The sequence below is a fragment of the Tubulanus polymorphus genome, chromosome 9 (assembly GCF_964204645.1).
Source record: "Tubulanus polymorphus chromosome 9, tnTubPoly1.2, whole genome shotgun sequence".
NCBI classification, from domain to species: Eukaryota; Metazoa; Nemertea; class Palaeonemertea; order Tubulaniformes; family Tubulanidae; genus Tubulanus; species Tubulanus polymorphus.
This window is the reverse complement of record NC_134033.1, coordinates 3,421,795-3,436,613: the sequence shown is the minus strand read 5'-3', so window position 1 is coordinate 3,436,613 and position 14,819 is coordinate 3,421,795. Positions and strand designations below refer to the sequence as shown.

Here is a 14,819-nt window from a genome sequence, read left to right as displayed (position 1 = left end):
ATCTTCAGACAGTCGATATCAACGATCCTTGTGATTGAATGTCCCTACACGTCCCACGTGTTCTCAGGATCCAGTTCGACAGTTGTGAGTTAACTCTGAGTTAAGATTAGATGATTTTCAATGAGTGGAACTGGGTCCACAGGGCTTCACCCGAGACAATAACTATACAAACACTATAGACAGACATTGAAATCAGCACACTTTAAAAAACTGATTGTCCGCAAATCATAAACTGTAAATGGTAATTGTCTGAAGAGGCGGTTCCTGGTTAGAGATTGACACCTGCACTATTGCACTACAGTGGACCCTCGTTATCACAAACTATATTGGTTTCGAGTATTTCAAATCGCTAAACACTTCACTTACCTAGAGGAACTCAACATTGTTAAATGTATCGGTATCGGAACCTTGAACCAGCGGAGAGAAGTCCTTATACAGCACCAGCAGATGAGCAAAGCGTCGTTTCAGCATCCAAACTCTACTGGGTGGTTCTTAGGAAACGCAACGGATGTCATTTTTCGGATATTTTCATAACCAAAGATATTAAACCGATTATAAAACTTTATATTCAATTACTCCAGATTCACTAGAAAATCAGCTTCACTATTTCAATGTATTGTATTTGGTTGACTGGTTTTATACGTGTGACTGAGCAAGATTTATTAAAATAAAGTGACTCGTTATTTACACTTGTCGCAGATTTGACTAAAATGACAAACTTGAAACCTTGATTCCTACATGAATTTTATTCATCAAAATCGTACAAAGTTTATTCGAATGTAAAAACGGTTTCCGGGACAAAATCATTTCTGATGAGGCTCTGCTTCCTAAAGTTGATGACGTCTCCATTAATCAGCCAGATACCAGTTACATGAACATTATTTCAACTTTTAGATCAATCTCTACAGTAATTCAGTTAACAGGGAAATTAGTGGCGCGAGCTTTAGGATTTGTGAGCGAAGTAGACGTCTGACAGGACGCATCTCAGTGAAAGTCCGTTTCTAACCTCAATCAGTCTGTGGGCCGGAGCGCCGTCCTGTGCCCACCGAGCTAACCTCCTGAGTCTCCTGAGAAAACTCTAGTACGACAGGTGTAAATTAGCGAAGGCGACATCTGTTGCGTTGTTTAGAACCACAATCTGCGGAACCGGTGACTTACACATTTATAACATTATTACGATAAGAAGCCATTCCGTGAAATAGTCAAACCCACACTTCACGTGACTATCTGATATACTCGTTTACAATACATAATGATACCTTTCTAGTCACCATGTCGACGACTTGATGCCCTATTTCATTAGCTCCATCGCGCTTTCATTTAAAAACACATGGAGACAATTGATTAGTTGATTTCCAAAATGGTTCGTTTTATAATAATTGCAAATATAAAAAATTTAACGCAAATTTGAGGTATATATGCGACAACCCTTAACAAACCTTCACTCGACTCCTCTCAGGCGCCCGTCATAGTCTAGCCCACCTTCCTATACTGCCGAATTACCCGTATCAACTCTGGACCAGGTCAAATGTGTTTAGAATTGGTTTTATAATTTGAACTTAAAGCCAATTTTAAAGTTTGAACGGACACTTCAGTTTCAGTAAATCCCTGCAAAAGTTTTGTGTTATTGAGCGTCGGGTGACAAATCCACAATTTTAGTTATTTCTCAATAATTTTCATATTTGTCTCGCCTCTAAATACAGAATCTAGAATGGTTTTAGTGTCAGACGATTAAAGCGGGTTACAACATATACGATTTAAATTGTATGATCCAATATGCAATGAAGAAAATGTTTTCAGTTGTTTATATCTGATAAATCGTTAGATTACTCATAAAACTCGAATCTCTTCAAGTCGAATAAGCATTGAAACTCCGAACACAAATACTGGAATCATTACATTCAATGCTGGCAATCAGATTTCCGTTGTTAAATTGGAATTCAAACACAAATCACTGAGATCACAATCGATTCGAGTTAAGATTGAGTCTACTGTATTTCAGTTTGCTATAACGAGGGTCCGTCATCTGTTTGACTAAGCTTAAACCTAACCTAACCTTAATTTCCTAAACAGAAATAATTTCTACTCTGCCGTTGGGTTCGAATCCCGAAACGAAGGGTTCACCGCGTTGATACGGGGATAGACAAACTGCACCCGGTTGCACAGTTGTTAGTTAAAGCTAAATCCGAGATAAATACAAATTAAACAAATTAACGAGTAATTCGGTGGATTTTACCGGATTTGCCAGACGCAATAGAAAAGAAATTCTGCAGTTTGCTGATGTAATTAAGCCACTTTTCGTCAACCAAATATATCTCAACAAAATACAGCATCAGATGACGTATGAAATCAGTTGCATGAATCAAATTTGAAATCGATGGTTACATGTACATGTACATGTACATGGTACATGTACATGTTACATACGTAGTTACATGTTAGAATGTTTTCCTATCACAATCGGGCGGACCGGATGGCTTAGTCGGTCGGCGACTAGCGTGTCACCGCTGTGGCCCAGGTTCGAGTCTCGGAGGAGGCGGGTCAGGATGTGGCAAATGATCTCCGGTAAGCGGGCGAGTCGAGAGTACTGTCCTCCCTGGAATGAGGTTGCTAATGCGTGAGTCCTACAAAATAACTGGTGTGGGGTAAATTATGTTTAATTCAGTCGTTTCTGGCTGAATTATTTATTTATCCCACAATACCGGTCCAGGCTGCGGAGTAATTCCCCCAGGGACCTTCGACTTTTTTACAATATTAGTTTGTTATTTTAAGTTTAGTGGTGAGGGTTTGGGAAATGTTTTTATATTTATTCAATTCCTCGAACTGAAGAAATCCAAGCGACTATTCGGTGCAAGCAGCGCGCGGTGATCAATCACAGTTCTTTCTCAACTGATGATAAAACTTTGATAATTTTTTAATTTCACCAGATTTCAGTTAAAGAAGATGTGTACGCGGCGATGTCTGGTGGACTTGTGTATAAATTCGCATTGAAAACAACTCTATCCAATAGAGAATCACTCTCTGGAGACCTGTCATACGCTCTACTACACAATAGTGCCGCGTGACTGCACAAACCCTTAAGCAAACTTCGATATCCTAAAGCAAAACTCGAAAATAGTAAAATTGAGCCGGTATTATAGTTCAAAACCAGACGTAAATAGAAGGGAAATCTACACTAAAGTTTGTTGGATAGTTTAGATAAAATTTCAGCATACAATTTTAGGCTAAAATCGTAGCATTCGATATTTCTATCTTAAACAATATGTGCCTCTATGAATAGTCGAATTAAACTCGATGACCTGTAGGCCCATTGAAAATGTTTGGCACGAATTGAATGGTTCTGTCGGATTAGCGTCACGGACTCGGGTCTGTCACAGGAATGCGCGATCGAGCTTTCTGATTGATCCATTCCGGTCGCATCGATGATGCACCGTCGTTGATTGGTTGACGTAGGTATTAGAAGCGCGGTTCGAGCTACCCGGCGCCAGTCCGAGAACCGATGTCCTGTGATGAAGGTCAACCTATAAGAGCTCTGCAACAAGGCGTGAGGAACGTGTGGCTTCAAGCAAACAACCTACTAATAAGCAGCTGATGATGTTAGGAGAGACTGGAACGTGAAGGAATTTGTGACGCCTAGCGATTGAGAACGTAAGATGAGACTGGCGGCTGTTGATGGAGATCCCGATACTGCTGCTGCTGTTACTGGTGTTGCTGCTGCTGTTGATGTCGGATTTCAACAACGAACAGATGACGGCTAATTTGCTGATGAAGACGAGTTGCTGTTGTCGCTTTATTTCCGATGTTCAATTTCACACACATTTATACATTATGAATATTGTGTCTTTTTAGGGTTAAACCGAAACCAGTTCGCTACTACTGACAACTACATGTACACAACTCGTTTGTCGCAACGTCCTGAACTAGTCTGCTGCTGCATTGGGAACCGCATCAACCCACATTTTGCTGTTTCGGTATCTTTACGTTAAGATAAGGTAATTATATTAAACTACACCCATCCGTACATTTTGCATAATCAATCTTCTTCATTAGCTTGACGATTATCCGATTTGTTTTTCAGCCGGCAATATTTGATCTTCAAACCTCGAGACGCAGACTCTACTCCGACTACAGAACCATCTCCACACCTCGAGACGCAGACTCTACTCCGACTAAAGCACCATCTTCAAACCTCGAGACGCAGACTCTACTCCGACTACAGAACCATCTCCACACCTCGAGACGCAGACTCTACTCCGATTAAAGCACCATCTTCAAACCTCGAGACGCAGACTCTACTCCGACTACAGAACCATCTCCAAACCTCGAGACGCAGACTCTACTCCGACTACAGCACCATCTTCAAACCTCGAGACGCAGACTCTACTCCGACTACAGAACCATCTTCAAACCTCGAGACGCAGACTCTACTCCGACTACAGAACCATCTCCAAACCTCGAGACGCAGACTCTACTCCGACTACAGCACCATCTTCAAACCTCGAGACGCAGACTCTACTCCGACTACAGCACCATCTCCAAACCTCGAGACGCAGACTCTACTCCGACTACAGCACCATCTTCAAACCTCGAGACGCAGACTCTACTCCGACTACAGAACCATCTTCAAACCTCGAGACGCAGACTCTACTCCGACTACAGAACCATCTTCAAACCTCGAGACGCAGACTCTACTCCGACTACAGAACCATCTTCAAACCTCGAGACGCAGACTCTACTCCGACTACAGAACCATCTCAACATCTTGTCATTATTTCGTTTTGCCGCATGTTATAAAAAGTATAAATATAAGTATAAATCTATATAAAATGCTCTCTTTAATAAAATCTCTTTGTCTCGGGCACTTTGCCCCGGAAAGGACTCTTCCCTCTCACAACTTCACACTTGACCGGAGGACTCTTCCGCTTTCAACTTCTCACGTTCGAGGAAAGGAAAGGACGAAGCATTTATTCCAAATTCAAAGTAGGAATTTGTTACAGCTTGTTTGCAAAAGTAAAATTCAACATTTTATTGAAACGACCAAAATCGAAAATAAAAATTCAACAGCTTGATTGCAAAAGTAAATTCAACATTTTATTTAATCATCAATAAAATATAATTATGGGATTAGAACCACCAACCACTCGCCTAGCAGTGCAGCACCCTACCCGCTACGCTATAGGGACATATATGACGATCTGCAGAGGAACTCCTATTTATCCATTGCTTAAGCAAATTTTATCAAAAAAATAATGCCATCTACCGGGCGAGACAGGAACTAGTTCCTATCACAACCCGGTAGATGGTGGAGAATGAGACCAGAGTAAGGAGAGAGAGAATGAGAATGAAATAGAGCGAGAGGAGAGAATGAGACTATGAGATGGAGAGATGAGAATGAGAGAGTGAGATGAGAATGAGACTATGAGGATGAGACTATGAGAATGAGACAGAGAATGAGAGATGAGTATGATGAGATGAGGATGAGACTGAGAAGTTCTCCCAATATGTTTTCGTTTGTTTGTTAACGCTGCCAACACATATTTATCCAGTTCATCTGATGTAGTCCTGATCATCAAACACAAACGTCAATAATTTCATCCTAATGATGACAAACATCCTAAAAGATATAAATGAAACTTAATAGATTTGAGGCCACCAATCAGTTATATGCAGTTAGAGTTAAGTCTAGTTAACGGTGTATCAGAGAAATGGCAATCTAAGGTAGGGGGCCAAGGGTCAAATAATTTTTGTCTCCGATTTCGATGAAATTCTGTATAGACATGTATTCTTAGGTGCTGATTACAAATCTGAAAGAATTTTTCGGATCCGAGGCCCAGAAAATCAGAAATTCGAATTTTTGGGGGGACCCCTAAATTTTCAAAAGGCCTTGGACCCCAGAGTTATCAAGATATTCAAAATCTGATCGCAGATTTGGAATCCGCACCCCTGAATATATAAAGAACTAAAATATCAAGCAAATCGAAGAGATTCGATTTTTTTGCCAAAAATGGCAAAAATTTAAGGTCCAGGAGTTTTTTTTCAGCGAAAATTTTTTTTTCTCCGATTCCTTCAAAATTTGGTAGGAATATGTATTCTGAGGTGTAGATTCCGGATATGCAATCAGATTTTGAATCGAGATTCATCTTCATGAGCAAATAAGGGTTTTAATGCCCAAAATATGCACCCCAAAAATGGGGTACAAAGTAAAAATTTTTTTTTTGGCCCAATTTTAATTAAATTTAGTGCAGACATGTTTTTTATGGTGCTGATTACAAATATGAGGTTAGATTTTGGATCCGAGGTTCCTAAAATGAGATATTCAGGATTTCGTGTTTTTACCCCCTCAATTTCGTCACAAATTTTGATGATTCGCCCGCGAAATTCGGTCCAAAAACGATTTTTATTCAATTATGTCAAATATTCAATTAATTTTTAAGGTAGAAATTGATGCTCTTTCTAAAAACCCTGAATTATAATTCCTGCAACACAATTACAGGCTGCTTCAAATAACCCCATTGACAATTCTTATGAAATGCAGTGAACAGTGTTTACAGATAAACTGCTTTCTCATAATTGTTTTGGAAACTTATAAGAAATTCTACTCACACACTCACTAGCCCTTGTCTAGCAGTAATGGTAGTCCACCGAGTTCCACAAATCCACATACAGAGTTCCACACCTCCTGGAGTCCACCACTGCCTGTTTTTTATGAGTATCAATCCACTTTAGTCCGGTTAGTTGACTAAACAGTCCAGTTAGTTCACTAATAGTCTGGTAAGTTCACGTATAGTCCAGTTAGTTCACTAATAGTCCGGTTAGTTGACTAGTAGTCCGGTTAGTTGACTAGTAGTCCGGAAGAAGTTGACTGAAGAAGTAAAACTGTGATGAATTTCAGTTGAAGTCCACGTCCAGTATTCGTGATGAAGTTTACACACGACAGCCCGACAGTAAAACCTGAAATATGAAATTGAAATCACATAAACAGGGAGACTGACTGAGAGGTTGGGGGAGGATGGGGTGATGAGGTTGGGGACGGGGTGAGAGGTTGGGGAGAATGGGGTGAGAGGTTGGGGACGGGGTGAGAGGTTGAGGAGGAGGAGGTGATGAGGTTGGGGACAATGGGGTGATGAGGTTGGGGGAGGATGGGGTGATGGGGTTGGGGACAATGGGGTGAGAGGTTGGGGGAGGTTGAGGGAGGATGGGGTGAGAGGTTGAGGGAGGATGGGGTGAGAGGTTGGGGGGAGGATGGGATGATAGGTTGGGGACAATGGGGTGATGAGGTTGAGGGAGGATGGGGTGAGAGGTTGGGGAGGATGAGGTGAGAGGTTGGGGTGAGATTGAGGGAGGATGGGGTGATGAGGTTGAGGGAGCATGTGTTTTCAGGATCCACTTTGACAGTTGTGAGTCAGAGAGAACTCTTGAGTTATAATTTCCAATGAGTGGAACTGGGTCCACCGGGTTTCACCCGAGACAATACTATACAAACACTAGACATACATTGAAATCAGCACACTTTATCAAACTGATGGTCCGCAAATCATAAACTGTAAATTGTAAATGTCTGACGAGGCGGTTCCTGGTTAGAGATTGATACCCGCACTACCGTGTCGAATTACCCGTGTGAACTTTGGACTAGTATCTGCACTCACCGGCGGAGCCTCTCCCGAAAATCGTCAGGCCAGGACAGGAAACCACCGACCGACATCCGTATGACCCGTATTTTCCTGTTCCAAATCATACAGTCGGGCTCTAAGCCATCAGTCAGGTTTGCGGCCGTGAAGGTTTCTGGCTGTGTGGGGTTCGATTCCCGATACTGCGCGATTGTGGTCAATTTAGATGTGAACGAATATTCATAGTATTCAAATGTGTTTAAAGTTTGCTTTATATTTTTTCACTTTAAGCCAATCTAAAAGGTTAAACGGACACTTATAATTCATGTTAATCCCTGCACAAGTTTTGTGTTATTGGGCGTCAAGTGACAAATTCACAATTTTAGATATTTCTCAATGATGATTTTCATATTTGTCTCGCGTCTAGATAGAAAATCTAATGGTTTCAGTCTCAGACGATTGAAGCGGGTTACAACATACACGATTTAAATTGTATGATCCAATATGCAATGAAGCAAATGTTTTCAGTTGTTTATATTTGATAAATCGTTAGAAATCAAATTTCCGTTGTTTAATTGGAATTCAAACACAAATCACTTGTCACAAATCGATTCGAGTTAAGATTGAGTCTACTGTATTTCAGTTTGCTATAACGAGGGTCCGTCATCTGTTTGACTAACCTAAGTTTCCTAAACAGAAACAATTCGAAATTCTACTCACCAATTTTGGATTATCTTCACCTTGATGAGATGTACCACTCAGCTCAAAGGAGTCATCTATTTGACCAGGTTGTTTAAATCGGTACGCTTTTGTTGCGATCAGGTCCTGATGCAGTGAGGTCTGGAAACTGGAATCTGTATTTCTCGGTTTAGTCAACACACATTGGCAGCGATCGAATCCTAGCCAGCAGGAACGTCTATTCTGAAAAAGTGTTTAAAAAGACTTGAATCGGCTTGAATCCGACCTAACTTAAGTTTAATATTCGGGAAAGAAGTTAAAATTCCCGCTTACCAGTCACCAAATTATGTCTGAAGCATCGTGGTCCCCACGCGTTGTTAGGAATCAGATCCTGAACAGGACGACCTTCTCTGAAAAATGTTCAATATTGGACATGATACCCATTGTATATCGGCGTAGTTCGTTTTATTAAACAACTAACTGTCACACGATTCAACTTAATTCAACTTTCCGACCCAACTTAATCCATGGTTTGACATTCATGCATAAACGAGTTCACTCACCAATTCATGTGACATGTGGCGGAGCTTCGTGGATTATTTTGACATTATGCCGCGTACTTCGTCGCTAAGGTACTAGCGGCAATCAGTTCGCGAGCAATACTGCGCAAAAGGGGGCACCGCCTAAAAAGTAAAACCATAAGAATTTTAAATTCGAATCGATGATTCAAATAAGGTCAGACAACCTGGTGATCACGCAGTCGTGTAGAAATCATGAATACGCCAGTTAACTTCATCAGGGCAGTCGGAACAGGGGCCACTTTTTTTGCTTAGCAAAATTTTTTTCAAAATACCGTAGCAGCTGGTCGTTCTCTGTACTAGGTGGTTGGCTCACGACTTCTCATGCTTCTGCGAATGGGACCGTGAAATGGCCCCAAAACGCATCTTCGGCGATTGAATTTTCAAAAATTTTCTAGGGGACCCCCTTCAGAAATAAGCCTCGCCACTGAAAAATTCCTTCCGACGGCTCTGCTTCAGACCGAAAATCAGAAATGTACATGACGCATTTATGTAAATACGTGTCAAACGTTGTCGAATATAAGCGTCATATTGATGATATACCTGATATTCCGGGATGGGTTAATAATGAGCACGCATTAGTTGTCTAGTATATGCGATGTGTAACGGTAATAAGTTATTATCCGTATAGTTTTAAATGTATACCATTTTTATTCATCGATTAGGCCACGCATAGAATCATATACGCGTCTCGGCAGTTTTATTTTTCCGCGCACGCGCGCGTCCGAACCAAAAGTTCGTCAGTAAAAGTGATGAAAATAAAATGCGCATCCCGCATGCTGAAATCTGTTGTCGTTTCTTTTTTTGTCAAGTGCCTCACGCATCCCGAAAAACAACCTGATCACACTTTTCTCGATTTTTTTTTTGTATCACGGTCGCTACTCAATTGTTACTACTGTGGCAGGCGACCGTTTCGGTAACGACGTGCTTTCCATCCTGAATCAAGGTCGTCGACGCGCCTTAATTTCCCCATTTGAAAAATGAGAAAATAGTCGGCCTCGCCACTTTCGAAATTTGGAATAAGGGTTTTCATTTCTCCTTTTTTAAAAGAGAATTGAAAATAAAACCCGCCGTCCTCGTTACTTTTCCTACGACGAGAAACAAGCGTATTTTCGCGTGGCCTGACACGACCATTAAAACGTAGCTGGTTCGTGTATAAATGTGTAATATGGAATCCTCATACATGCCAATCCGTTGCATAACAAGTCAATATAATCGTATTTAATCTTCTTCCAAATATCCAAACCGTCCCACATCGTACGTGTTATGTTATTGTGCAGGATTTAGCTTCGTTTTAAATCGCGCACTCACATATTCTGGTTGTATCGAATATTAACATTAGACTTATTCATACACAACGTAACAGTTTTCCAAATGTTTCAGATTTGCTTGGGGGATTGGGTGTTGCAGAGATTTCGCGGCGGTGGGGGAAACTTTCAATCATGACCACTACAGTCATTTATCGTTTTGGGCCTGCGAAAGAAATCAGCGATTAGCATGAAATTATATGATGAATCCACGCGTATATGGGCGATATATAAATGCAGTGAGTCGATGTGTTCGGTACGAAACGCGTGAAATGCACTGTGTAAAGACCCTGGCAGTAGACGAGTATAGTACATAGCATCCTCGCTTGCCAGGGGTCCGGTATCACTCCCGAACTCGCTTCCACCAGCCCCCTGGCCTCACGAAGCGTGATTTCATTACTGGCGCTGTTGCGCGTGACGTCATATATCGATTTGCGAAATACTTCCTTGTTCGGTAAAACGTTCGCTGATTGGTCAATTTAACGGGAAAACCAACAGAAGTCTACTGACGGTTTGTTACAAGCGCTGTGATTGGTACGACCGGATTCTGGTCGGCAAGTAACGACTCCAACGACTCGTGAGGTCAAGGGGTTCGGGGAACAGCTTTAGCGTAGTGGGTTCGAATCCCTTGACGGGTGAAGATGAGTACATAGGTTAACTATTGATTTGACGCACGAGCTTTCGCTACTAAAATGTAGGCCTATACTACTAGAAGCTTCATAAAGTCTTGTTTTTCTTTTTCTTCTGTTACGTTGTTCATTGACGATCATGTCATTTGATTATGATGAATAAACTAACTTTTAACTTGTAACTTCGCATGTGGAATTATCGTCTCTTTACAAACATCCCTTTAAACTAAAATTCCCGTCATGTGTCCTAATCAAAATCCTATGTATCAAATGGTAGGGTCGATGTGCTGCTTTTTGTGCACACCTTTTAATTCTAGTCCAGAAATTTAACCTAAGCGTTTGTGCCAAATTAGAGAGAGAATTTTGGAGTCAGTCAGTCTGGTATGAGCAAGGTTGGAGAATTATTTTCCAAATCATTAGTGCTAATTGTAATCGAAAAGGGTCATAGATGTTCACGGTGTCAGCTCATCGCCAAACTGTGTACCAGATACTATCTCATACATATACCTGTTTACAAACTGTCCTAAAGTTTAGAATCCTATCTTCCGATTTACAATAATCCTTAACCTTAATCCTGATCACATCAGAATTATGAAATTCTCAAGGTAGACATTAGAATTCGACGAGAGAAATCCCTCAATAACGAAGCCAAGATTGAAAAATTCTTTTATCAGAATGGTTGTATTTGAGGAGCGACGTTTCGGCTAACAACTCTTAGCCATCATCAGGCGTACTAAAGACATAAGAGTTGTCGGTTCGATTGTAGTGAGTGAACAATAAAAATTAGCTGTTTCCACAAAACAGGTTTTAGAAATAAATTTCTGTTTGGAGATATTTCTAGAGGAAAACGATATTCGTGTCAATAACTACGAAATGTGATATTAACGAAACTGAACAGATATTCATTTTTAATCTATCTTGTATCCATTTTTCATGATGGATCTCGCCTCGCGGTGGCGTCGTTGGGTGTTAATTCGAACGTATTATAATCCGATTCACTATTTTCGGATCCGTCTGGGATTAATTTCATATCGTCTGCGGTTCTTTGACGCGCTAGTTCGGATTGTTCGTCCCAATCTAAAACAAAGATGGCGTACATAACGAATACCAACGAATTCAAAACGCACGAACTCTGGTAACCTATTACTATGCTCAGAGCGCCTAACCGGGTAAAATATAACAAAATCATGCCTAACGCCGTTCCAATTATTAACGTCACCAAACATGTCGTTGTTATAACGGCGATTTTAGCGCATCCTCGAATTGCACCGTTGAATATAGCATCCACAGCGAATAGGGGTAAAGTTGCTCCGATGTACAGTAACGTGAATTTCAGTTCGGCTTCGACCGAACTATCGCTGGAAAATGCCCGCGCTAAAACAGCGTGAAGCGAACAAATCAATACACCGAGAACTACGGCGACCATCAACGAAATACCTTGATAAAAGAACAAAGCTCGTTTGGCCGCGTGACCGTCCTTGGATGTTAACAGGAAACCGACTCTCATACTGCAAGCTTCCGCTATGCCATACAATATATTGAGGTCGAAATATATCACTTGCAACGAGACGCTCAACGCTACAAGTTCAACCACTCCGAAAGTACCGGTCAAGAAGGTACCGACAGTCAGAGCTGTGCTAATACACATTACTGACGCTATTGAACCGACTGCCATACTAATGACCTCCCATAGATTCTTAAATATCTCCATATTAGTTCTGAATATAGCGAGAGTGTCTTTATTGACCATGTGAGATGCTATACCCAAGCAAACTGCGCTGAGGCCAAAAAATACGAGGAAAGTGACGGCCACTCCTATACTGGGTAGGCGTAGTACGATAACCATGACGTAACAGATTACTGCGGTAATAACGTTGGTGCATATTGGTACAATAACGACCGGTAAAACAACCCCTTGACACATCAAAAAACGCATGAAAATATCGTTGGCGAACACGAGAAAGATATTGGGAGACATCACCATCAGAATCCGCCCAGCCTCTTCGGACACGGTCGCGTTCTGTCCGAAAAGTACGAATATTTTTTCGGCAGTGAAACTAAGCGGCAACAACAGTAAACCGCAACAAAACAGCATCAACATCCCTCGCTGTAACAACAAGCGCAGATAGCGATAGTTTCTGGCGCCGAAAGCTTGCGCGAATAGTCCTTCTATACCGGTCGCCATGCCCATACCGAACGAGTAGACCAGTCCGAAAAGCGAGTCGATCAGGGAAAACGCGGCCTGCGAAACTAGATCCGATTGAGCGACGATTAAAGTACACGTTAAAAAAGGCACTTCGTTCAAAACGGGTATGACAAGAATCGGCCACGACGTGACGAGAAAGAAACGTAATTCCTCGCGTAACCAATCCGGAAGTGCTTTCATCATCGTCATTTTCTCCTTTTCACGATGTTGTACGACGTTTCTTCGAATACGTCCGTTGTTCGTTGTTGATTTCGGAGGTGGATTTATTTCCTCGAATATGTTCTTTTTTCGTGTGTTTCGGCAATAGATTATCGGCTGAAATGTGATGGACCCTGAAACGGTTTAGAATGCGTAGTTGAATTCCGAGTGCGCGCGTGGCGTCCTGTTTGCGCTGTTTTGCTGATATGGCCCGGCCGTAATGTCCCGCGCCAGACGTTCTGCGGATAAGCAAAATATGTGCTAATTAATCAAAAATGTATTTACGTTAAGCTTGAATTATAGAATGGATGAACGGCATCTGGCTGAAATATTCACCGCGGCGTTACATTACACGATACAATTTTAATGTAAGCAAATTCATGAAGGTTGTTTAGACAGACCAGTTCCACAGTTGTGAGTTAGAGTTTAAGTTAGTTCATTTTCGATGAGTTAACTCAGAGTTAAACCTTAACTCACAACTGTGGAACTGGGTCGAGTGAAATTGTGATTTGTTTTTTTCAAATGATTAGACACCATTATATCTGCTCTTATCGACTCGATGCTGCTGCTCTCAAGATAAGAATGGATACAGGTAGCAAAAATATCAAATCACACCATACGACCTTAGATCTATGTTTCACGATCCAGTTTCACGAAGAAGTTTAACTAAAAATGTTTGTGTAATCGCTATTGGTTACTTCATGTTTTCAACGACGACAACCATTCGAACTTAACTGATAAAACTTTCTCACGAAAATGGACCCTGAAGCGGAAAAGAGAAGGAAAAACTAGGATTGAGACTCAAAAAATAGAAACTATTTCAGTTATTTGTAGAACGATAACCACACTCAAACGTGGTGAACGGATAATAAGATAAAAACCCTATATCTACAGGTTAAAAGAAGAAAACACAGAAAAAACAAGAATTTATTTATTCAATCTAGAATATATATAAGACACGCCGTTTCGATCTCACCCTAGAGATCATCGTCAGGTGTGAGATTCAGTTATTTTAATTAGACTAAATAGGGCAACGACTTGGCCGAGTTTGATTCTAGATAAATCCAATAATCGTCCGAATTCGGATATTTCGGAATGTCCATAAGTTATGGAATCAATTAGAGGAGTACGTACGTACAATCGAATCGTGCCTTAAACTTCCCCAATGCTGTGTATCGACGTAGTTGCGACGCTATTCCTCAGTCCGGTTCTCTTTGCGACGAGAGTCGTTTCGACAACAACCTTGTACCTTACTGCATTAAATAACACAATTCAAGTTTGTTTTATCCGGGGCGAATTTCCAGGTTATTGTTCAATGCGCCAGCTCCTGAAAGGTAATCTTGAAAAACCGGATTTTTGTTTATACCATCGTATTGAAAGTGTCGGTGGTAGAGTCGTAGATTGTTCCAGTAGAGTCATAAACTTCTTTAACATTGTTATTCTAAGCAAAGCTCGATATTTCACGTGCGTTTGATATGCCTCTACATGAGCGGACTTATATATCAGAAAGATTTGATCACAAGGAGACGATTTTCGTCGATCTGTTTTATATTGATTGAGCGAAGAAACTCAAAAACCAGCAAACGGAATTGTGTTGTCGGGCTACGTGTGTTAAT

General features: G+C 41.1%; 1 protein-coding gene and 1 long non-coding RNA gene across 2 annotated transcripts; both read right to left on the bottom strand.

The window, feature by feature from the left end:
- Window positions 1-5,561: 5,561 nt before the first annotated feature.
- LOC141911396 (uncharacterized) lies at window positions 5,562-8,420 on the bottom strand. Its single transcript, XR_012620035.1, has 3 exons — window positions 8,328-8,420; window positions 6,604-6,951; window positions 5,562-5,614 (listed from the first exon to the last, which is right to left on the bottom strand). It is a non-coding gene; the product is annotated as an uncharacterized LOC141911396 (long non-coding RNA).
- A 3,063-nt stretch (window positions 8,421-11,483) lies between these two features.
- LOC141911068 (multidrug and toxin extrusion protein 2-like) lies at window positions 11,484-14,396 on the bottom strand. The gene is made up of 3 exons (XM_074802029.1): window positions 14,338-14,396; window positions 13,939-13,966; window positions 11,484-13,442 (listed from the first exon to the last, which is right to left on the bottom strand). The coding sequence occupies exon 3, from the start codon at window positions 13,192-13,194 to the stop codon at window positions 11,731-11,733; it is 1,464 nt and encodes a 487-aa protein (XP_074658130.1). The 5' UTR covers window positions 13,195-13,442; window positions 13,939-13,966; window positions 14,338-14,396; the 3' UTR covers window positions 11,484-11,730.
- Between the last annotated feature and the right edge of the window lie 423 nt (window positions 14,397-14,819).